General features: G+C 47.6%; 1 protein-coding gene across 5 annotated transcripts in view; it reads left to right on the forward strand.

The window, feature by feature from the left end:
- The first annotated feature begins 4,914 nt into the window (after nucleotides 1–4,914).
- LOC100380696 (fibronectin) overlaps nucleotides 4,915–22,640 on the forward strand; it is a 31,857-nt gene continuing 14,131 nt past the window's right edge. For 2 of the 5 annotated variants that reach the window (XM_045699244.2, XM_045699247.2), the window contains exons 1-22: nucleotides 4,916–5,264; nucleotides 5,499–5,621; nucleotides 5,833–5,970; nucleotides 6,069–6,200; nucleotides 7,440–7,577; nucleotides 7,677–7,823; nucleotides 8,358–8,591; nucleotides 8,743–8,925; nucleotides 9,079–9,255; nucleotides 9,836–9,991; nucleotides 12,761–12,889; nucleotides 13,573–13,716; nucleotides 15,071–15,192; nucleotides 16,585–16,753; nucleotides 16,959–17,138; nucleotides 17,602–17,730; nucleotides 17,882–18,166; nucleotides 19,203–19,481; nucleotides 19,734–19,997; nucleotides 21,076–21,339; nucleotides 21,623–21,709; nucleotides 22,213–22,404. In XM_045699244.2, coding sequence (XP_045555200.2) covers nucleotides 5,117–5,264; nucleotides 5,499–5,621; nucleotides 5,833–5,970; nucleotides 6,069–6,200; nucleotides 7,440–7,577; nucleotides 7,677–7,823; nucleotides 8,358–8,591; nucleotides 8,743–8,925; nucleotides 9,079–9,255; nucleotides 9,836–9,991; nucleotides 12,761–12,889; nucleotides 13,573–13,716; nucleotides 15,071–15,192; nucleotides 16,585–16,753; nucleotides 16,959–17,138; nucleotides 17,602–17,730; nucleotides 17,882–18,166; nucleotides 19,203–19,481; nucleotides 19,734–19,997; nucleotides 21,076–21,339; nucleotides 21,623–21,709; nucleotides 22,213–22,404 — 3,820 coding nt within the window. In that variant the 5' untranslated portion in view covers nucleotides 4,916–5,116. Of the gene's footprint in view, nucleotides 5,265–5,498; nucleotides 5,622–5,832; nucleotides 5,971–6,068; nucleotides 6,201–7,439; nucleotides 7,578–7,676; nucleotides 7,824–8,357; nucleotides 8,592–8,742; nucleotides 8,926–9,078; nucleotides 9,256–9,835; nucleotides 9,992–12,760; nucleotides 12,890–13,572; nucleotides 13,717–15,070; nucleotides 15,193–16,584; nucleotides 16,754–16,958; nucleotides 17,139–17,601; nucleotides 17,731–17,881; nucleotides 18,167–19,202; nucleotides 19,482–19,733; nucleotides 19,998–21,075; nucleotides 21,340–21,622; nucleotides 21,710–22,212; nucleotides 22,405–22,640 lie in introns of all 5 variants that reach the window. The other 3 variants (XM_045699246.2, XM_045699248.2, XM_045699249.2) reach the window with 2 other exon arrangements.

Genomic DNA, 22,640 nt, shown 5'->3' on the forward strand with positions numbered 1-22,640 from the left:
CCAACATACATGCACACACACCACAACAACACACATTAGTGCCCCTCCTCCCATCTCCCACACCACCGGCACAGACACAACTTCGTGCAAGCACACACACACACACACACTATGAGCCACTAGTCTTTGATCAAGTCAGCCACTTCCAGAGAGAGAGGAAACAGCACACACCTTTTAAGAGCACATCGACTCGAGCCAGCCAGGCCAGTGGTGTGAAAACACAGCCAGTTTGGTCAGCAAGCAGCACAGTGGTGACAGAGAGGTCTCTCAGCCCGACTGCTGATGCTAGTGGTTAATGTACTAATGTAAAGTCTGCTTAATGAAAGGGGAAATTATGACAAACCAGCTCTGAGGCATCACATCACATTGGTTGGTAAAATAGAGGAAGGCCCAAAATTAGAGGAACAATTAAGAATTTGGGGTGGGTAGGCTACCCGATCTCACAGTCTCACGTCCAAATTGGATGCTCGTCCATGTTTCTCAAATGTCAAATTTCGAAGTTGTTCCAAACGTCAAATTTCAAAGTGTTTGAGGTTAAATTTAGGCATTAACTCCTAATGTTAAAGGTAAGGGTTAAGTTCAGGCATTAACTCTGAATGGTTAAGGTAAGGGTTAAGGTTTAGGATAAACTTAAAACAAAACATTATTTTTTTTAACGTTCTATGGCTGGATTGAAATGTGCAACTTTTGGAATCAGAGGAGGATGCTTACGCCCATCCGCCATCCCCATCCACAACACCCTAGCAGAACCGAAACCTACTTGAAGGTAACTGCACGTACCGTAGCCCCTAGTGGCCGGTTCCCACTTCTTCCCCCAACGTCCTCAGACATGGATGGACGTTGAATACTGACTTGTATCATGGGTGACCTGGCTGAGGGTAGGGTAAGTGGGGAGGTGTTCAAGACACTGAAAGAGACACCACATCAGCCTAAAATGGTTTTAGAAAGCCTGTAACATAAGAAGCACACAAACCTTTCCTTTATTTTGGACAGTGATCCTACTCTGCAGGGAGAGGACTTACAGTGGTCTTAAATAGCTAGTAAAATAATGCATGGGTCAGAACAGAACATGTGTTTAGACTTACCTCCCTCTCACTGGGCTCTTTATGTGGATGTTACCTCATCACCAAGGTGTGGGTGGAAAGGGCTGTGGAGCACGGTGTGTGTGTGTGTCTCCCTTGAGTCCCACTGCTAGTCTTCCCATGAGTACACCTCTTCACTAACTGAAAAGCCACCTGGCTAGTGTAACTCAACACTTTCAGTCAGCGAAGCTCCATTTCCCAGTTCCAATCACTCACTCTCTCAAGTCAAGATGACCCCGTCATCCTAGAACTCTGGCGGCCCCTCTGTAACCACGGAAACGCTGCCCTTGTGGCACTGTGTTGTGGAATCTTGAGGAATGCCTGGTCAGAAGTCTCACTGTGTCTGACAGGGTCCTCCTCTCCCAGCCACCTCTGGCCTTCGTCACACCAAACCACTGCACGTATTTCACATCCTGTGCAGAAGTGCAGTCTTCTGTTTGCTGATCCAGCCAACAACTATGACGATGAAGGGTGAAGGTGGACTGATGAGCCCATCAATCAAATCAAATCAAAGTGTATTTGTCACGTGCGCCGAATACAACAGGTGTAGACCTTACAGTAAAATGCTTACTTACAGGCTCTAACCAATAGTGCAAAAAATGTGTTAGGTTGCTTTTGAAGTTGCTTTTATCATTCTCGTTTTGAAAATACATTTACTGTTTTGCAAAGTGCCACTGAGTTCTGTGTCTTGTGTCAACTGTTTTGTAACATTGGAACAAGAAATGCTTTCAAGCATTTGAGATAAAACCATAATGCATAAACTGGCATGCTCTCTCTTAGAAGACTTCCTGATGCATATTTTGATTGAATACCCCGAGCCTTCTGGTTGGAGCCCCCGAGGCAGACGTGGGTGTGAATTGTCGTGTCACCTCTCCAGCCCTTCTGTCCCTGGGCCAACTGGCAACAGGCTCTGGGACAGACGGACGCTCCCCAAGCCGTCCGTCCTCAGTTTGCTCGGGCAGGGTCAGGAAACCACAGGTTAACGACAAGGCCTCCCAGGACTACAGGCACAGGAACACGGTGAGGCTAGAAGAGAAGAAGAGAGAGAGATTGAAAGAACAGTTTGTCCCTAGCATGACACCATTGTTCTTTTTCAGGTTCTATGTCTCTAACTATTACCAGGACTAGGAAACTGGCCCTAAATGACTGCATAAACATATCTAAAGATGAACCAGAGACGAACCAGAGAGTGAAAATAAATTCTGATCTACCGTATCTGGGTTTCTGTCTGGGCTCAGAGTTGACATGGTGTGAGAGTTTTGACACAGCCCAGGCTGCTTTTCAGGACTATAGAGAGAGACTAGTCATAAATCTGACATAGCAGGTTTTGGGTTACAACCTCCAGCACAGGAAATGAAGTCATACTCAGGGGAGACCAGAAGTATGTATAGGGAGTACCCTAACCCTGATCCCAGTACAGCCTAAGTTATCTCCATTGACAAACTGTCACCTGGGGGGATAGTTTACAGGGGACATGAGATTGATGCTACTGGGTTGGAGATGAGGGTTGAATGACCCAATGGGAGCTGAAGGTGATTCATCATGAGTTTATAGGTCTATGCATGTACTACACAGAAGTTTGTTTTGATCACTTTTTTGTATTAAATGTTCTGGAATCATGCAGCCTTAAATGTCAGTTTTTCCCCTCTCCTGGTTGTTTTGGAGTTGATTCATGGGTGGAAAATGTGTGATACTTTTGGCGCACACCTTTCTCAACATGTGAAAGATTCAGTGATTCACCATCCGTATTAAAAACAAGGAAGTGTTTCATTTTTTGGGGGATTCAGAACCGGGATTTGGTGCCACGTTTGTGCCAAGTGGACACTTACAGGAACCCAACCACGGATCTGACTTAGCGTACTGAAGCCACCGTCCAGACCAGACCAGACCTGGACCGTGACTAATCTCAGTTAAACCGGAAGACATCCGTTTGAGGTTTTCCCAGGTTGACAGTCCACTGCCACAACCAGGAGTCATATCATCTGTCATCTCCCGCTGTCCTCTTTTTCTTCCTCTCATTGAGAAAACATTACTTTCCTCAGCTGAGGGATTCATTAGTGTGTAATAATATTTGGGGAGAAACTTACCTCAACCACAGACAACCAAACATGACTCATGAAAAGAGGGGTTTATTTTCTGTCGTTGAGCGTATAAAATGTGCTATTAGCATTGATTTGTTTGGTAAGGGCAGGAGGCAGACAAGAATATGCAAAGAAAAATGCAAGAACACCTCTTGCTCTGTTGCTTTCTCACACGAATGATCAAACACACACACACACGCACAAACAAACACACATGCAAGCGCGCACACATACACAAACACACACACATACTGAAGAGGAGAAGAGGGAAAAAACAAGTGTTGGAAGGCGGGCAAGAAAGAGAGAAGAGTGGGATGGGGAGGAGCAACAGGAGGAGGGATGGGGAGGAGCAACAGGAGGAGGGATGGGATGATGGAGGGAGGAAGGGAGGGTGATGTTTCACAATTCATAACATCTCAAATGTACTGATAGAACTGTATACAATAACTCAACAGAATGAGCCAATATCAAAACAGTTCTCCATCAAAATAATGTTTGGATAATTGCTCTTACGCAATCAACATAAATGTAGCTAATATCACTAAAACTGTTTCTGTTTCATGTGTAGATAAGATGAAAACTGTTGGGATCCTCCCTAACAGTGAACCAGTCTGGGTGGATTAGGGTCAACTCTTTCCCTCTTCACAGTGATGGAACGTAGGGGTGAGCTGTCAGTAACCCCCTCATCCCCCATCGACCTACCAAAACATGTCATTCTTAAGTCCAAACAGAAATGAGACTGCAATCTTGCAGGCCTATTTTTTTCGTTTAACGCTTGAATTGCCAATGTTTGATAGCTAAGTCATTGTGGGTCACATTGACTTCTGTAAAGGACCAGTTTAGCATGATTAGCCTATCAACATTAGGCTGTCATTATCATTAGGCCTATAAACTGAAGTTTGTCTGAGTGTAGTTTAACCAAATTACAAATGTACACATTGGTGTCCTTACCCTGTAAGCAGTCTATTTCCGATTTAACGGATTCGATTCATATCAATTTGGTAAAATATGTCAAATAAAATAACTCTGGTTGATTTTGTAGTATGCATATTTATCCATCCTGGCCTCAGTAAATGTAAATCTGTGATGCTTTAATGAGTATGATGTGTTATGTTTTGTATGGTTACATAAGACAGAAGGTTACTTGAGGCAAAAACGAAAGGAGGAATGTCTACTTTGCAACTACTTAGCAGGTTAGTTAACCCTTCCCCTAACCTTAACTCCTAACCCTAACCTTAACTCCTAGCCCTAACCCCTAATCCTAACCTTAACTCCTAGCCCTAACCCCTAACCCTAACCTTAACCCTTACCTTAACCCTAACCCTAGCTAACGTTAGCCATGTAGCTAATGATAGCCACAACAAATTGGAATTCGTAACATATTGTATGAATTGCAATTCGTAACATATCATATGAATTGTAATTCATAACATATCCTACAAAATGGATGATGGACATCCACAAATGAATACATACCATACTAAATGTAACATATACTCATTTGAGTTTCACAGGTTTACTTGTTACTGTGTTATGTCTACCTCTGAGTCCAGGTTGCACAGCCTAGCCCAGCCTCAGGATGTTAAGTGCTGTACTCTGTGAGGTCTTCATTCTTGGTCTGGGTCTGCGGTTTAGCATGGTTGGTAAGTGACTAGTCTGTGTTGCTCCCCTGGACCCAGACGCACATTGCCCCTCCCCTCAAACAGTGTCTTTGTGCTCACATATAAAAACGGTCTGCATCCCTCCAGTCGGTCTATCGCATCGGCTGCAGGAAAGGCGGTCAAAGTAGCTGGGAGAAGCAGCACGGGGTAATATTTGGAAAGCAAGGAGAGAGAATACTATCCGCTCCTGACGGTCAACTTCACCGCACCTGGATCATTCTTATTTTTACTTAGGACATAACTGGAAACGTAAAAGTGTCTTTTTTTTTTTCTTCCTCTTAAATTTACCAAAATGACTGGTAGCCCAGTGACAGGGCTGCTGGTTGCGCTGTGCGTAAGCAGCGCGGTCCATTGTATGCCAAAGAACCAAGGGAAAAACAAGAGACAAGCTCAGGAACAAGTTTACCCCGAACTCGCAGACACAGTACCCCTGGCTCAAGGTATGTAGACTTGCTCTTAATGTCATATATTGCCCCTTAGATAAAGCATTTGAATGCATCTTGAACCCACAGCTTATAATTAGCAATTGTAGTTACAATTCCATTTATGAAGGACATCTAAGATTATTTTTTTTAAATCACTACTGTACATGTATTGAATATGGGTGTTTAGCTAACCTATCATGCGCCGGATTTGCTCAGGACTATTTTGTGTGTGTCTCCATCATCTTTCAGGCTGCGATGAGAATGGACATTCTTACAGACTAAATGATCAATGGGAGAAGGCTTACCGTGGGAGTACACTGCTTTGTACCTGCAACGGAGCGGCAGGGATCAAATGTAAAACAAAACCCCAAGGTGAGCTGGAGCACCAGACTTGAATGTATAATGAAGTAGGCAATTTCTTTAGTGTTTTTGCACAACATCCGTGCGCTCCAGAGTGCGTTCCCTTTTTGGCACTTTTGCCATTGCGCACAGAAGTCGCTTCGTTTATCTCAAACGTAAGTCGCTTCGTTAATCTCAAACGTTTAGGCCACATGTTGAAAGTCTTCTCTGGTGCCTTCTGCAGGGGAGGAGACCTGCTATGACAAATACAACGACCAGACGTACTCTGTGGGTGCGACCTACGAGAGGGCGAAGGACGGCATGATGTGGGACTGCACCTGCATCGGTTCTGCCCGCGGCAAAATCAGCTGCACAATCGGAAGTGAGTTGCCCTTCCCAACAACCCGTATAGTATTATTTGTGCACTTATGTAGTACGTTAGTGTTTATGAATAATGATGTTTGGTCTTTTCGTTTCCAGACCGCTGCCACGAGGGAGGCAGATCCTATAAAATCGGGGACACTTGGAGAAGGCCCCACGAGACCGGCGACTACATGCTGGATTGCGTCTGTCTGGGAAACGGCAAGGGAGAGTGGACCTGCAAACCCGTGTGTGAGTGTCTGTCTGTCTGAGGACCTGTAAACCCGTGTGTGAGTGTCTGTCTGTCTGTCTGAGGACCTGTAAACCCGTGTGTGAGTGTCTGTCTGTCTGTCTGAGGACCTGCAAACCCGTGTGTGAGTGTCTGTCTGTCTGAGGACCTGTAAACCCGTGTGTGAGTGTCTGTCTGTCTGTCTGAGGACCTGTAAACCCGTGTGTGAGTGTCTGTCTGTCTGTCTGAGGACCTGCAAACCCGTGTGTGAGTGTCTGTCTGTCTGAGGACCTGTAAACCCGTGTGTGAGTGTCTGTCTGTCTGTCTGAGGACCTGTAAACCCGTGTGTGAGTGTCTGTCTGTCTGTCTGAGGACCTGTAAACCCGTGTGTGAGTGTCTGTCTGTCTGTCTGAGGACCTGTAAACCCGTGTGTGAGTGTCTGTCTGTCTGTCTGAGGACCTGTATACCCGTGTGTGAGTGTCTGTCTGTCTGTCTGAGGACCTGTAAACCCGTGTGTGAGTGTCTGTCTGTCTGAGTCCTTGGAGTAGAAGAGAGACTAGATGTAATCTGAAAGGAATGAATGTGTGGCCTGTGGGTTGTTGGGATAAACGTTTTTCTTAATATGGGGATGTCCTTAAACCAATCAAACTGCAGTTCAAAGTCCTTCTTTGAGTCATTTATTGGAAATGGCGCTAGATGTTGTTGTAAATATTTGAAGGTCATAACAGTCATCTCTATCCCAAACGTTGCCCCAAAACTATTGATTTAGCTCAGTTTAGTGTTTTCATGGAAAGTTAGGTGAGGTGACTCATATGGTGGTAGGTCATAATGGTGAAGATGATTTGGTGATAATGTAGGCATGGTTTTGGAATTATAAATATATCTTCTGTAATCAGAAATATGTCATGTGTATCTGAGACTTTTATTATGGCATTACCATTTAGATTTTTTGTTGGGACTCTTATTCTGGAAGAGATGGAGAGGTGCACACTGTCGAAATAAATCTTATTCTGAAAATACCTTTCCAAGATTCACCTGCGCGTGAGGAGGATTCACAGGAGAGATGTGTGACAGAGAAGGGAAGTGGTGGAGATGTAACCTGTTGTTCCACTAACGTTTGTGCTGCTTAACGTATAGAAGATAACTTGATAGTAACTCCATCATCAAACCCACAGGCCCTTTGGAGAAGGTGATGCATAATTAACTTCAAATAATTAGGTTACAATAATAACAACAACATTTTGGGACTTGTTTTTGTGCAGCGGAGCGTTGCTATGACAACGCGGGCGGAGCGTCCTACGTGGTGGGGCAGACCTGGGAGAAGCCTTACCAAGGCTGGATGATGATCGACTGCACCTGTCTGGGGGAGGGCAACGGACGCATCACCTGTACCTCTAGGAGTAAGTACACACACGCAAGCACATACATACACACTCATGTAAACGCACACACACTTAAACACACACACACACTCATCATTCCTTTCCTTATTTCTTTAGACCGTTGTAATGACCAGGACACCAAGACCTCCTACCGCATCGGAGACACATGGACCAAGACAGATGCTAACAGACACCAACTCCAGTGTCTGTGTACAGGAAATGGCAGAGGAGAGTGGAAGTGTGAGAGACACTCTGCCACTACTGGTGAGTCGGCCCTCTTGTGTTTTACACACACTCTTTGTAAAAGATTACAAGATTACTGCGGTCTAAGGCACTGCATCTCAGTGCAAGAGGCGTCATTACAGTCCCTGGTTCGAATCCAGGCTGTATCACATCCGGCCTTGATTGGGAGTCCCATAGGGCGGCGCACAATTGGCCCAGCGTCGTCCAGGGTAGGCCGTCATTGTAAATAAGAATTTGTTCTTAACTGACTTGCCTGGTAAAATAAATAAAAAAAATAAAAAAAAAATATATATATATATATTTAAATGCATAAATAATTAAATGAACAGGTTATACACTGATATAGAGTTTATAAATTAATATATAGGTAACAGAGGAGGCTGGTGAGAGGAGGACGGCTCATAATAATGGCCGGGATGGAGTGAATGGAATAATATCAAACCCATTCCATGAATTCAGTTCCAGCAACTACAATGAGCCCGTCCTCCCCAATGAAGTTACCACCAGCCGCTTGGGATAGGTAAATACATGTCTCTTTGTCTTCCTGGTGCACAGGCACAGGTGTTAGTACAGGAACAGGTGTAGGAACAGGTACAGGAAGTACTCGTGTGACCATCCAGACGGAGCTCCACCAGCCCTCCACCCTCCCCGAACCCCCCCAGGAGGGGGCTTGCAGCACGGACTCGGGCGCCACCTTCCACGTGGGCATGCGCTGGATCAGGACCCAGGGCAGCAAGCAGATGCTGTGTACCTGCCAGAGTACTGGGGCCGTCAGCTGTGAGGAGAAGGGTGAGTCTTAACTCAGACTATTACTTCAACCTGTCTCACCTCATCTAACCTGGTCTAAACCTGTCTCACGTTATCTAACCTGGTCTAAAACTGTCTCACCTCATCTAACTTGGTCTAAACCTGTCTCACCTTCTCTCTCCCTCCCCTCCAGAGGGCCAGAGCCAGGTGTACGGTGGGAACTCAGAAGGCCAGGCCTGTGTGTTCCCCTTTGTGTTCATGGATAAGACCTACTACTCCTGTACCTCAGAGGGACGTACTGATGGACAGCTGTGGTGCAGCACCACCTCTGACTACCATAGAGACCAGCAGTACTCCTTCTGTACCGAGAAGAACTGTGAGTCTGGGAGGGAGGGAGGGAGGGAGGTGGATGGGTGGGTGGGTGGATAGATGGATGGATAGACTTATACTGTAGCTAGCTAGACAGCTAGGTAGGTAGATAGATAGATAGCAGCATATCTAACTGTTGAATGTTTGATCTGCTCTGTAGCCCTGGTGTCGACCCGAGGGGGTAACTCCAATGGTGCCCTGTGCCAGTTCCCCTTCCTCTACAACGGGCGTAACTACACTGACTGTACCGCCGATGGGCGCCGTGACGGCATGAGGTGGTGCGGTACCACAACCAACTACGAAGGAGAGCAGCGCTACGGATTCTGCCCCATGGCTGGTGAGTGTGTGTGTCTCTTCCTGTCTCAGGCCCTCACACCAAACAATATACAATCACAGTAGCAGTCAGGTACATTGACTAGCTCGTCTTCGGCGGCATGCAAACAAGACTATTGTTAGGTAAGATCCCTCTTTTAAAAGGTCTTTCAGGCTCTGTATGGTGGGCTACTGTCTTCAACATTCACTCAATTCCTCTATTTGACAGAGGTCTTATGTAGATAAATGTACTAGGCTTGTCTTCATCCGTCTGATGTTGCCCTTACAGATGGTAATAATGACTGTTTAACTGAATGGGTCACTTACGGTCTACAGAGCCGTTAGAGGTTCAGTGGGCAGTTAATGAGTTGCTCTTTAAAAGCTATTAAGTGAGGGGGAACAGTCATGAAGAGGGCTGAGTAGGAGCCTGTTAGATTGATTATGAATGACTCTTGGCTCCACTGGGCAGAGGATTGGACCCACACACTGGCATGGGTCCAGAGTCTGTCTGGAAACTAAATCTGTCTCAGTGTCAAAAGAGATTATCCATACCACCTACACACGCACACACAGCCCCTCACTGACCCCTCTCTCCCTCCGTCCAGCCCACGAGGAGGCCTGCACCACCAACGACGGGGTCATGTACCGTGTGGGAGACCAGTGGGACAAACGCCACGATGTCCTGGGTCACATGATGCAGTGTACCTGCATGGGCAACAACCGCGGAGAGTGGAGCTGCATTGCCTACTCCCAACTCAAAGGTCCTACCGCCTTACTAGCACCTGTTCTCTTATGTGTTGTTAGACAACAGTCATAGGAGTTGTACTGTCATTACCTGGTTCTAGACCCAGTAGCCTTGACAACTGGAATGTAGAATGAACTGAAAGGATCAACCAGCATTAAAACCCCTTGTCTCCTTCCTACCCCAGACCAGTACATTATTAAAACCCCTTGTCTCCTCTCCTTCCTACCCCAGACCAGTACATTATTAAAACCCCTTGTCTCCTTCCTACCCCAGGCCAGTACATCATTAAAACCCCTTGTCTCCTTCCTACCCCAGACCAGTACATTATTAAAACCCCTTGTCTCCTTCCTACCCCAGACCAGTACATTATTAAAACCCCTTGTCTCCTTCCTACCCCAGACCAGTACATCATTAAAACCCCTTGTCTCCTTCCTACCCCAGACCAGTACATAATTAAAACCCCTTGTCTCCTCTCCTTCCTACCCCAGACCAGTACATTATTAAAACCCCTTGTCTCCTTCCTACCCCAGGCCAGTACATCATTAAAACCCCTTGTCTCCTTCCTACCCCAGACCAGTACATTATTAAAACCCCTTGTCTCCTTCCTACCCCAGACCAGTACATTATTAAAACCCCTTGTCTCCTTCCTACCCCAGACCAGTACATTATTAAAACCCCTTGTCTCCTCTCCTTCCTACCCCAGACCAGTACATTATTAAAACCCCTTGTCTCCTTCCTACCCCAGGCCAGTACATCATTAAAACCCCTTGTCTCCTTCCTACCCCAGACCAGTACATTATTAAAACCCCTTGTCTCCTTCCTACCCCAGACCAGTACATTATTAAAACCCCTTGTCTCCTTCCTACCCCAGACCAGTACATCATTAAAACCCCTTGTCTCCTTCCTACCCCAGACCAGTACATAATTAAAACCCCTTGTCTCCTCTCCTTCCTACCCCAGACCAGTACATCATTCAAACCCCTTGTCTCCTCTCCTTCCTACCCCAGACCAGTACATCATTAAAACCCCTTGTCTCCTTCCTACCCCAGACCAGTACATAATTAAAACCCCTTGTCTCCTCTCCTTCCTACCCCAGACCAGTACATTATTAAAACCCCTTGTCTCCTTCCTACCCCAGACCAGTACATCATTAAAACCCCTTAGTCTCTTTCCTACCCCAGACCAGTACATCATTAAAACCCCTTGTCTCCTCTCCTTCCTACCCCAGACCAGTACATCATTAAAACCCCTTGTCTCCTCTCCTTCCTACCCCAGACCAGTACATTATTAAAACCCCTTGTCTCCTTCCTACCCCAGACCAGTACATCATTAAAACCCCTTAGTCTCCTTCCTACCCCAGACCAGTACATCATTAAAACCCCTTGTCTCCTCTCCTTCCTACCCCAGACCAGTACATCATTAAAACCCCTTGTCTCCTCTCCTTCCTACCCCAGACCAGTACATTATTAAAACCCCTTGTCTCCTTCCTACCCCAGACCAGTACATCATTAAAACCCCTTAGTCTCCTTCCTACCCCAGACCAGTACATCATTAAAACCCCTTGTCTCCTTCCTACCCCAGACCAGTACATAATTAAAACCCCTTGTCTCCTCTCCTTCCTACCCCAGACCAGTACATCATTAAAACCCCTTGTCTCCTTCCTACCCCAGACCAGTACATCATTCAAACCCCTTAGTCTCCTTCCTATCCCAGACCAGTACATCATTAAAACCCCTTGTCTCCTTCCTACCCCAGACCAGTACATTATTAAAACCCATTGTCTCCTTCCTATCCCAGACCAGTACATCATTAAAACCCCTTGTCTCCTCTCCTTCCTATCCCAGACCAGTACATCATTAAAACCCCTTGTCTCCTTCCTACCCCAGACCAGTACATAATTAAAACCCCTTGTCTCCTTCCTACCCCAGACCAGTACATTATTAAAACCCCTTGTCTCCTTCCTACCCCAGACCAGTACATTATTAAAACCCATTGTCTCCTTCCTATCCCAGACCAGTACATCATTCAAACCCCTTAGTCTCCTTCCTACCCCAGACCAGTACATTATTAAAACCCATTGTCTCCTTCCTATCCCAGACCAGTACATTATTAAAACCCCTTGTCTCCTTCCTACCCCAGACCAGTACATCATTAAAACCCCTTGTCTCCTTCCTACCCCAGACCAGTACATCATTAAAACCCCTTGTCTCCTTCCTACCCCAGACCAGTACATCATTAAAACCCCTTGTCTCCTTCCTACCCCAGACCAGTACATTATTAAAACCCATTGTCTCCTTCCTATCCCAGACCAGTACATCATTCAAACCCCTTAGTCTCCTTCCTACCCCAGACCAGTACATCATTAAAACCCCTTGTCTCCTTCCTACCCCAGACCAGTACATTATTAAAACCCCTTGTCTCCTTCCTACCCCAGACCAGTACATTATTACAACCCCTTGTCTCCTTCCTACCCCAGACCAGTACATTATTAAAACCCCTTGTCTCCTTCCTACCCCAGACCAGTACATCATTAAAACCCCTTGTCTCCTCTCCTTCCTACCCCAGACCAGTACATCATTAAAACCCCTTGTCTCCTCTCCTTCCTACCCCAGACCAGTACATTATTAAAACCCCTTGTCTCCTTCCTACCCCAGACCAGTACATCATTAAAACCCCTTGTCTCCTTCCTACCCCAGACCAGTACATCATTAAAACCCCTTGTCTCCTCTCCTTCCTACCCCAGACCAGTACATTATTAAAACCCCTTGTCTCCTCCCTCCTCCAGACCAGTGCATTGTGGATGGGCTGACCTACGAGGTGAGCCAGACCTTCACCAAGCGCCATGACCAGGGCTACATGATGAATTGCACCTGTTATGGACAGGGACGCGGGCGCTGGAAGTGCGACGCCATCGGTGAGTTTCTCTCTGGTTCCTCTTCAGAGCTTCAATAAAGCCTTGTCGCACCTCTGGCACGTTCTATCCAAGAGGAGGGGCTGAAATTCTAAAGAGATTTTTGGCAGCAGGAATTTGAATCCCTTTCCTTTCCTTCCCCTCCTCTCTCTGTCTCTCTCTCTGTCTCTCTCTCTGTCTCTCTCTCTGTCTCTCTCTCTCTCTCTCTCTCTCTCTCTCTCTCTCTCTCTCTCTCTCTGTCTCTCTCTCTCTGTCTCTCTCTGTCTCTCTCTCTGTCTCTCTCTCTCTCTCTCTCTCTCTGTCTCTCTCTCTCTCTCTCTCTCTCTCTCTCTCTCTCTCTCTCTCTCTCTCTCTCTCTCTCTCCCCCTCTATGTTTACATTGCCAAAGCAAGTGAAATAGATAATAAACAAAAGTTAAATAAATAATACAAATGTACAGTAAACATTACACTCACAAAAGTTACAAAATAATAAAGACATTACAAATGTCATATTATGTGCAAATAGTTAAAGTGCAAAAGGGAAAATAAATAAACATAAATATAGGTTGTATTTACAATGGTGTTTGTTCACTGGTTGCCCTTTTCTTGTGGCAACAGGTCACAAATCTTGCTGCTGTGATGGCACACTGTGGTATTTCACCCAGTAGATATGGGAGTTTATCTCTCTCCTCTCTCTCCCTCCAGACCAGTGCCAGGAGCCTGAGAGCAGGGTCTTCTATCAGATTGGAGAGACCTGGGACAAAACCATCCACCAAGTCCTCTACCGCTGCTATTGCTACGGCAACGGTATCGGTGAGATGAGCTGCGAGCCACAGCAGACCTTCCCAGGTAAGGAGAGGAGTCTGATTGGCTAACAGAAGTGGAACTGTCTGAGTGTGTCCTCTGGGCAGATAACCCAGGTCAGGACTGTCTTCAGTGGGGTGTTAATCAAGGACATTACCCCTCCCTCTCCATCCATGCCCACCCCCTTCTCTTTACACTTGGGACACCTGCTGGTAGTTAATCATTGTTAGCTCTTCTTTTTAGCTCTCACATTCGCTCCCTCCTTTAAATACTCCCCATCCCCCCCTCTATCGAAGGCCCTTTGAAATTAAACGAGGGGACGATGTGTCACCCCTTCACTACCTCTGCAGGGAGAGGGGAGGGGGCTGCTAAACGTTGATGTGGGGCAAATGGAGAGGGGTGCGTCTGTCCACCTTTCCCGCCCCCCCTCCCTCCGTGGGTCTTTGTAGTTTCGGAGGTCTTTTTTGGCTCTCCCCTACTGAGAGGCTGAGTACTGTTGTTCTACCCAGCTGGGCAGGGAGGGACGAAAGGTTGGGGGACTTAATTACCTGCGCACACTTCCTGTCTCTCTCTCAATCCACTGGGTGGTAACACGCTTTGGGCGAAACAGTCCCAACTTCACCTCCTAAGAGGCCCCTCACAGCACTGGCTAGTCCTGCACTGAGCCAGTGCTCTATAGGTGATGGTGTCAATCAGAAAAGCTCAGCTGAGCTGTGTTCAGACCACACCAACCAGGAGTTACCAACTGGCAACTTTGATGCAGTGTTCTGAAACACTTTGACCCCAGTCTAAACTCTGAATCCTGCACCCTGTTATCCTGCCCTAGTTTTCCCATGTGGCCTGTTACAGATACAGAGGAATAAATGTATGTTTGTTTAGAGTTATGTTTGGTGCAGGTCAAATGACCTCACTGACTGCCCTAAATGACTCCCCGCTGTTGCTGCAAGTTGCTCACCTGTGACAGGGAGGTGTCTGTATGTATGGTGTGTGTGAGTGAGTGGGGGTGGACATATTGTCCTGGTGTGATTTCAGATACTGAAGACACCTAGTGATTTACAGGCCCAGTGGGTGTCATAGTCAGTTGAAACCAGACAGTGGAGAGACTTCTGGTTCGGACTAGTTTCCATCCAAGCCACTGTACTGACAAGCTAGTCTAGGATCTTTTTTGGTCACACCAGGTCTGTCTGGTGTGAACAGTAAACCAATTGACACTGAAAAGCGAATGTAACTTTTAATAATTGTGTGTTTATTTACAGAACCTTAATATAAAGTTGTTCAAGGAGAATACTTAGCATTTGTTCAGTACCATCTTGTCTGTGACATTTGGCTTGATAGTAGACTACAGACTTCTAATAAAAGATCCCCTCTCTTCTTCCTCCTCCTCCTCCTCTCCCCCCAGGTGGCCACCGCCCAGTCCAGGTGATTATCACAGAGGCAGGGAAGCAGCCTGACTCCCACCCCATCCAGTGGAACGCCCCTGCCTCCTCACACATCACCCAGTATATCCTCAAGTGGAGAGTGGTAAGTGGCTCTCTACTGCTCATCCTAGATACTGGTCATTGGTGGTAGTGCAGCCACACTATTTTATTTAACTAGGCAAGTCAGTTAAGAACAAAGTCTTATTTACAGTGACGGCCTACCCCGTCCAACCCCTCACAACGCTCAGCCAATTGTGCGCCGCCCTATGGGACTCCCGATCCCGGCCGGTTGTGATACAGCCCAGGATCAAACCTGAGTCTGTCGTGACGCCTCTAGCACTGCGATGCAGTGCCTTAGACCGCTGCACCACTCGGTAGCCCTTGAAGCCCTATGCCACTAGAGGTGGACTGACTGTCTTATAGGAAGCAGTACCACAAGAGTTGAACATACTCTCTTGAAGTACTCTACCTGTTTTAATTCTCCAATATCCAAAGTGGAAACAAGTTATTCCAGGTACTGTTTTTCACATGATGTTCTTTAAAAAAAAAATCAGGATTCACTGGAAGTGGATATTCCTATTCCATTCCTGAACGTGTTGCTGAAAAGTAATGACTAAACCAGTGCTCAAACAGGAGGTTGCAACATTTAGTTGTCTGTGTGTCAACTCTGAAGAAGAGGACAGGTTTTGAGAACAGAAAAACAAGGTTATGGGGGGTTCATAAACACATAGATCCAAATTATATCGGTCGTCACGAACGACCCTCAACATCCAGCTACAGTACAAATGCTGTGTGTTTCTCTCCTAAAGGAAAAATCCAGTTTGCTCTCGATTCACACTCTCTCTGAAGGGGCCCTGATCTGCCAAGCTGTTTCCCCTGATTTAATTCAAACATATTTCCTGCTAAGTGGTAGTGGTTTGTATGTTTTGGATGGCAGTCCTCTATTCCTTCTCTCTCTGTGTGTCTCTCTCTCTCTGTGTCGCTCTCTCTCTCTCTCTCTCTCTCTCTGTGTCTCTCTCTCGCTCTGTGTCTCTCTCTCTCTCTCTGTCTCTCTCTCTCTCTCTCTCTCTCTCTCTCTCTCTCTCTCTCTCTCTGTCTCTCTCTTTCTCTCTCTCTCATGTTGTGAAGAATCTGTAGTTTTCCGATCGTCCGGAGCCAAGTTGAATGTCCCCAGAAGCAGGGAGGGGCAGAGAGACGGGGTGCCAGAGAGTCAATGCCAGTGACCACATTGGCCATAGGCTGTGCTTGGAGAGAGTGTTAGAATGAGAGTCTTAGTAGCGCAGACTGTAAACGTTGCCCACCGTTTTTCATTCCATATCATCTCAGCTCTCATGATTCATTCATACTCCTGACACTGTAGGTTATATATATATATATACAGTACTTCAGATACAAATTGGTTCCTATCACCATGATGTATTCACCACTTTGACCCTTACTATCTTCACTAAGTTCACTCCCTGACCTCTCCCTTCTGCCCTTTGACCCCTGGTAGAAAAACACCCGTGCCCCCTGGAGAGAGGCCACCATCCCAGGTAACCTGAACTCGTACACCATCGCTGGGCTGCGGCCAGGTATTACCTATGAGGGTCAGCTGATCAGCATCCTGCGCTATGGACGCCGCGAGGTCACCCGCTTTGACTTCACCACCACCTACGGCTCCCGTAAGTCTCCCAACTGTGTGTGTGTTTTGAGTGTATTAATGTTAAACCGACCGTGCTATATATCTGTGTCCGTCTCTTTGGTTCCTCTATATAGCTACACTTTCACAAGCCTGTCTCACTCTCTCTTTACCCCCCCACCCTCTCTTTTTCTCTCCCACATATCTTAATTGCGTCTTATTAATGTGTTATTTCCCCCCTTGTCCAGTAGGGGTGACCTCTGAGGGTGAGACGACCCAGCCTCCTCCTGTGGTGGACACGTCTGAGTCGGTGACAGAGATCACGTCCAGTAGCTTCATCATCTCCTGGGTGTCAGCCTCTGACACCGTGTCAGGCTTCAGAGTGGAGTATGAGCTGAGTGAGGACGGAGCCAAACCTCAGGTCCTGGGTGAGTAGCTCCAACATTTACTGGACTAACTCAGGTCTAACTCCTGCAGCATAGGCCATCCAGAATAGTTTTCCAGTTTATTCCGGTTTTACTTCTGCAGTATAGACCATCCAGAAGAGTTTTCCAGTTTATTCCGGTTTTACTCCTGCAACATAGACCATCCAGAAGAGTTTTCCAGTGTATTCTGGTCTCGGGTGATCTTTTCGAGCTCCACGACTGTGATTCCCAATGTGTTATGGAAAACCTTTTGAATAGTTTTGTGAGCTAATGAATAAACACTAGTCCATCATTCTTCACTCCTGGTCCCGGAGGGCTGCTGTGTGTACAGGCCTTTGATTGGTTTTATTTGATTGGTTAGTTGATTGATTAATGTGTTAATTGGTTACTAGCCTGATTGGTTGATTGATGTTTTATTTGATTGATTGATGTTTTATTTGATTGATTGATTGTCTCTGTCCATCAGACCTGCCCCGTACCACCACCTCTGTGAGCATCAGTGACCTCCTGCCTGGCCGTAGATACAACGTCAACGTGTATGAGGTTTCCCCTCAGGGAGAACGCAACCTCATCCTCACTACCTCTCAGACCACAGGTATTATACCAGCCTTCACACACCCTTCATCACCTTTACTCTTCATCACCTTTACCCTTCATAACCCTCACCTGTCATCACCCTCACCCTTCACCATCATCATTTACTCTTTGACGGGAATCCATTGACCTCTTCTCTGATCCCCCCTCAGCTCCTGATGCCCCTGCTGAACATCAGATCAACCAGGTGGGAGAAACCTCTATCTCCATCAGCTGGTCCAAGCCCCAGGCCCCCATCACAGGCTACCGTTTGGTCTTCACCCCGTCAGTAGAGGGCAGCAGCACCGAGCTCATCCTCCCAGACACTGAGACCTCCGTGACCCTGGTTGACCTTCGACCTGGCCTGCTCTACAACATCAGCATTTACGCTGTGGAGGAGAACCAGGAGAGCGAGCCCATCTTCGTCCAGGTCAACACGGCCGGAGAGCCAGCACCAGGTAGAGAACTGGACAGCATACAGAACAACAGAACTAAACATGACCCTAACCCTAACACACACTCTAACCATAACACAACCTCAGACTTGACTTACTTGACTTAAGCCCATGGCTCCTATAAGGAGCATAGGCCATTGACCAATGTCCTCCAGCTGAATTGGCTTGCAGTCATTTCTACCTCAGACTTGGTTTGAACTGACTTTGAGTTGATCTTGGCATGCACTTTATCACCCTTCCAACATTAGAATCAATAATTTCCTATACAGCTACATTCCTATTCAAAGGGTTCTCCTATGGGGACAGCCAATGAACCCTTTTAGGTTCTAGATTGCATCTTTTCTTCTGAGAGTGTAGGCCCAGGAAGTAAAATGATAGTTTGAAGCCATGGAGCCATTTCATTGTACCTTCTAGGGGAGTGCTTCTCTCTATCTCTCAAGAGGAACATTTGAAGTCATGCTATGCTGTCCCCCGGTCAGTCCCAGCTGTGAGTGACAGTTGGTAGAGAGCTTTAGTGTGAGCTTGGAGGAGCCTAGGGCTCTGGGCTAGCCATGTAGGGCCAGATGGAACCTGGGTAGGGTTTCTCCTCTGTTTGGTTCTGGACTGGGCCTGTCAGACTGGTTCTCTCACCTCCCTCACTGATTTAAGTACTTTCACATGAGAAAGATACAGACTCACACACTTGCATGTGCACAGACACACACACATAAAAAAACAACACACACACTTGCTCTCCCCACGGTATCTAGGTCATTCTTGTTGACGTCTTACTCCTCCCTTCAGCTCTAAATCCTTCTCATCTTGACAACAGAGTTTCTCCATTTTCAATTTCCTGTCTGGCATTGTCTGTTCAACTTCCTCTCAGCTGGTAAAGTAGAAGTATGTTTCACATTACAATCCAACACTGACCTTAGATCAGCGTATAGTTTCAACTTCATCTGACTCCGTCTTTCTTGCACCGCAACACAAGGCAATAGACCATCAACACACAAGATGACCTCAGTCAACTCACTGACCACTTCCTACTTCCTGTCCACAGAGGAAGTCCGCCCCCCGACCGACCTTCAGTTCTACGAGGTGTCTGACGTGAAAATCATCATCACCTGGACTGGCCCTCCCAGCGAGGTGTCGGGTTATCGCGTGACCTTCGCCCCCGTTACCCCCGGTGACACGCCCCAGAGGCCCCTGCAGCTGCCCATGACGGCCAACGCGTACGCAGAAATCACCCACCTGCAGCCCGGAACCCTGTACCGCTTCAACATCTACGCCATCAACGGAGGAGTGGAGAGCGAGCCGCTGACGGGAGAGAGAGCCACCAGTGAGCATACATGCGCAGACACTAACAGCGTGTTGAGGGGATCAGTTTGAGCAAGTCGAGGGGCAGGAAGCTAATCTTCATCACGTTATAAGTAGTTACTGTATGTGGGAAGGTTTGGTAGATCAGTGATGCTGAGCAGGCTGACTGAAGTGTAGTCCATTTCAAACCTACAGACAGACTGAGGTTCTCATAGATGTACTGTGTTTGTACTTTCTACCCATGTTGTGACCCTACGTGTGTTAACCCTGTCAGAGCCCGACGCCCCCACCAACCTGCGTTTCAGCGACATCGGCGAGGACAGTGTGATGGTGGTCTGGGAGGCTCCCAGGGCTAGCGTCAGCGGTTACCGTCTGTTCCTGAGCGTGGAGGGATCCAGCCCCACCCAGAAGAGAATCCCAGGGGGTCAGACCCAGTTCCCTCTGCGAGGCCTTCGCCCCGACACAGACTACACCGTCAAACTGCACTCTGAGCAGGACAACGTGTTGAGTGAGGAAGTCAGTGGCATCTTCACCACCTGTGAGTACTGTAGTCTTCTGTTGAGTACTGTAGTCTTCTGTTGAGTACTGTAGACTTCTGTAGAGTACTGTAGTCTTCTGTTGAGTACTGTAGTCTTCTGTTGAGTACTGTAGTCTTCTGTTCTGCTGAGCTTGTGGCAGGGTGTTTAAATGGTATTGATCAATTCAACTCCAGATTTGAGTTTATTTGAATTATGAAGCAGAAAAAAGAAAGAAACTGATGTTATATTCCTTCCACCCCCCCTCTCTCTCCCTCCCTCCACCCCCCCCTCTCTCTCTCTCCCTCCACCCCCCCCCCTCTCTCTCTCTCTTTCTCTCTCGCTCCACCCCCCTCTCTCTCTCTCGCTCCACCCCCCTCTCTCTCCCTCCCTCCACCCCCCCCTCTCTCTCTCTCCCTCCACCCCCCCCCTCTCTCTCTCTCTTTCTCTCTCGCTCCACCCCCCTCTCTCTCTCTCGCTCCACCCCCCTCTCTCTCCCTCCCTCCACCCCCCCCCTCTCTCTCTCTCTTTCTCTCTCGCTCCACCCCCCTCTCTCTCTCTCGCTCCACCCCCCTCTCTCTCCCTCCCTCCACCCCCCCCCTCTCTCTCTCTTTCTCTCTCGCTCCACCCCCCTCTCTCTCTCTCGCTCCACCCCCTCTCTCTCCCTCCCTCCACCCCCCCTCTCTCTCTCTCTCTCTCTTTCTCTCTCCCTCCACCCCCCCTCTTTCTCTCTCCCCCAACCCCCCCTCTTTCTCTCTCTCTCCACCCCCCTCTCTTTCTTTCTCTCTCCCTCCACCCCCCTCTTTCTCTCTCGCTCCACCCCTCCTCTCTCTCTCTTTCTCTCTCGCTCCACCCCCCCTCTCTCTCTCTCTTTCTCTCTCGCTCCACCCCCCACTCTCTCTCTCTCTCCACCTTCCCTCTCTCTCTCCACCTTCCCTCTCTCTCTCTCTCCACCTTCCCTCTTTCTCTGTCTCTCTCTGTCTCTCTCTCTCTCTCTCTTGCCCACTCACTCCCCCCTCTCTCTCACTCTTGCGCTCTCTCTCTCTCACTCCCCCTCTCTCTCGCTCTCTCCACCCCTCCTCCTCTTACTCCTCCCCTCAGCCCCCAAGATGGGTAATGCCCCTCGCTTCACCACTGATGTGACAGACACCTCCATCATCATCTCCTGGACCCCTGTCAGCAGGTTCAGCTTCAGGCTGTCTGTGAGGCCCAGTCAGGGAGGAGAGTCACCCAGGGATGTGACCTCTGACTCAGGAAGTATCTTTGTGTCAGGCCTGACCCCTGGGACTGAGTACACCTACAGCGTACAGCCCATTATCAACGGACGCGACCGCGGCAACCCCATCACCAAAAACGTTGTCACTCGTAAGTAACCAAGAAAAGAGAGAGAGACTCCGGTCAACGATTTATTTTATTTTATTGCGGTCAGAAGACCTCTTTTCCGAGGAAGACATGTTGTTGCTGTGGCCATTTTGGGGTAAAAAACACATCTATATTGATTTTGTACAGTTAGGGAGTAATGAGGTTGTTTTAAGGTTTCTGCAGTAAGTTTACTTAAACCATGTAAGGTAGTCTGTCGTTTTTGAAAATGTGCCACAGGGTGTTCTTTTACCACATATAGACTTATGTGATGTTTCTTCCCCTCCAGAACTGTCTCCCCCCACTGACCTCAGTACGCAGTCCAACGCGGACACGGGTGAGCTGACTGTCCTGTGGGGCGGCGCCAACACGCCAGGTAAATATTGACTCTGCTCCCTCCTACAGCCCACGCCACAGACACACTGCCCAAGGCCCAGGAACCAGGACCGGCTCACTGTGGCTCTGGATCACTCTGTCTGGACCTTGTCTTTCCTCAGAACGTTGTGCCAGCAGGAACAAGGCTTCTCTCTGTAGGATTCTCTGTCTCTGTCTCACTCTCTCTTTTGAATGGTAACAAGTACTTACATGAAATCCTGGCAGATCAGGGGTTGGTTAACTCCACTGCTCACTTCCCTGTCTCCTCTGCCATCCTGTCCCCCCTCCCCCAACAGACCTTGGCCGTGACCCCACTCTGAGGGTGTCTCAGGGGAGATGGGATATGCAAAAAACACATTTCCAATTCACACATGCGTATAATTCGCACTGGTACATATATGAAATACAAGCACCCACCAAATTATAATTATATTATTATTGTTGTTATTATTGTTATTGTTATTGGGATGATTATTGTTATTATTATTTTTGTTATTATTACAGACATCACAGGCTACAAAGTGACATGCACACCGACCAATGGGCAGCGAGGGAACTCCCTGGAGGAGTTGGTCCAGCCGGTCCAGAACCAGTTAATCCTGGAGAACCTGAGTCCAGGAGTGGAGTACAACGTCTCTGTCTACACTGTCAAAGAAAACCTGGAGAGTGTCCCTGTGTCCACCACTGTCACCCAAGGTAGGACTGGCTGTCTCACCGAGCTACACACAGCTGATTTCAGATCAGTGGACCTGAGCACGGGCTGAGGTTGAGCTGTGCTGTGTTGAAGGGTTAGACTGATTCTGGATCAGGTAGTGTCTGTTTGCTGTGGAGCTGTTGTTCTGTTGCTCCGACAGATAGAAAGACACATATATACACACACACACACACACACACAGATACAACACATAAACACAGACACACACACACACAGA

Source organism: Salmo salar, chromosome 17 (assembly GCF_965601325.2).
Source record: "Salmo salar chromosome 17, fSalSal1, whole genome shotgun sequence".
NCBI classification, from domain to species: Eukaryota; Metazoa; Chordata; class Actinopteri; order Salmoniformes; family Salmonidae; genus Salmo; species Salmo salar.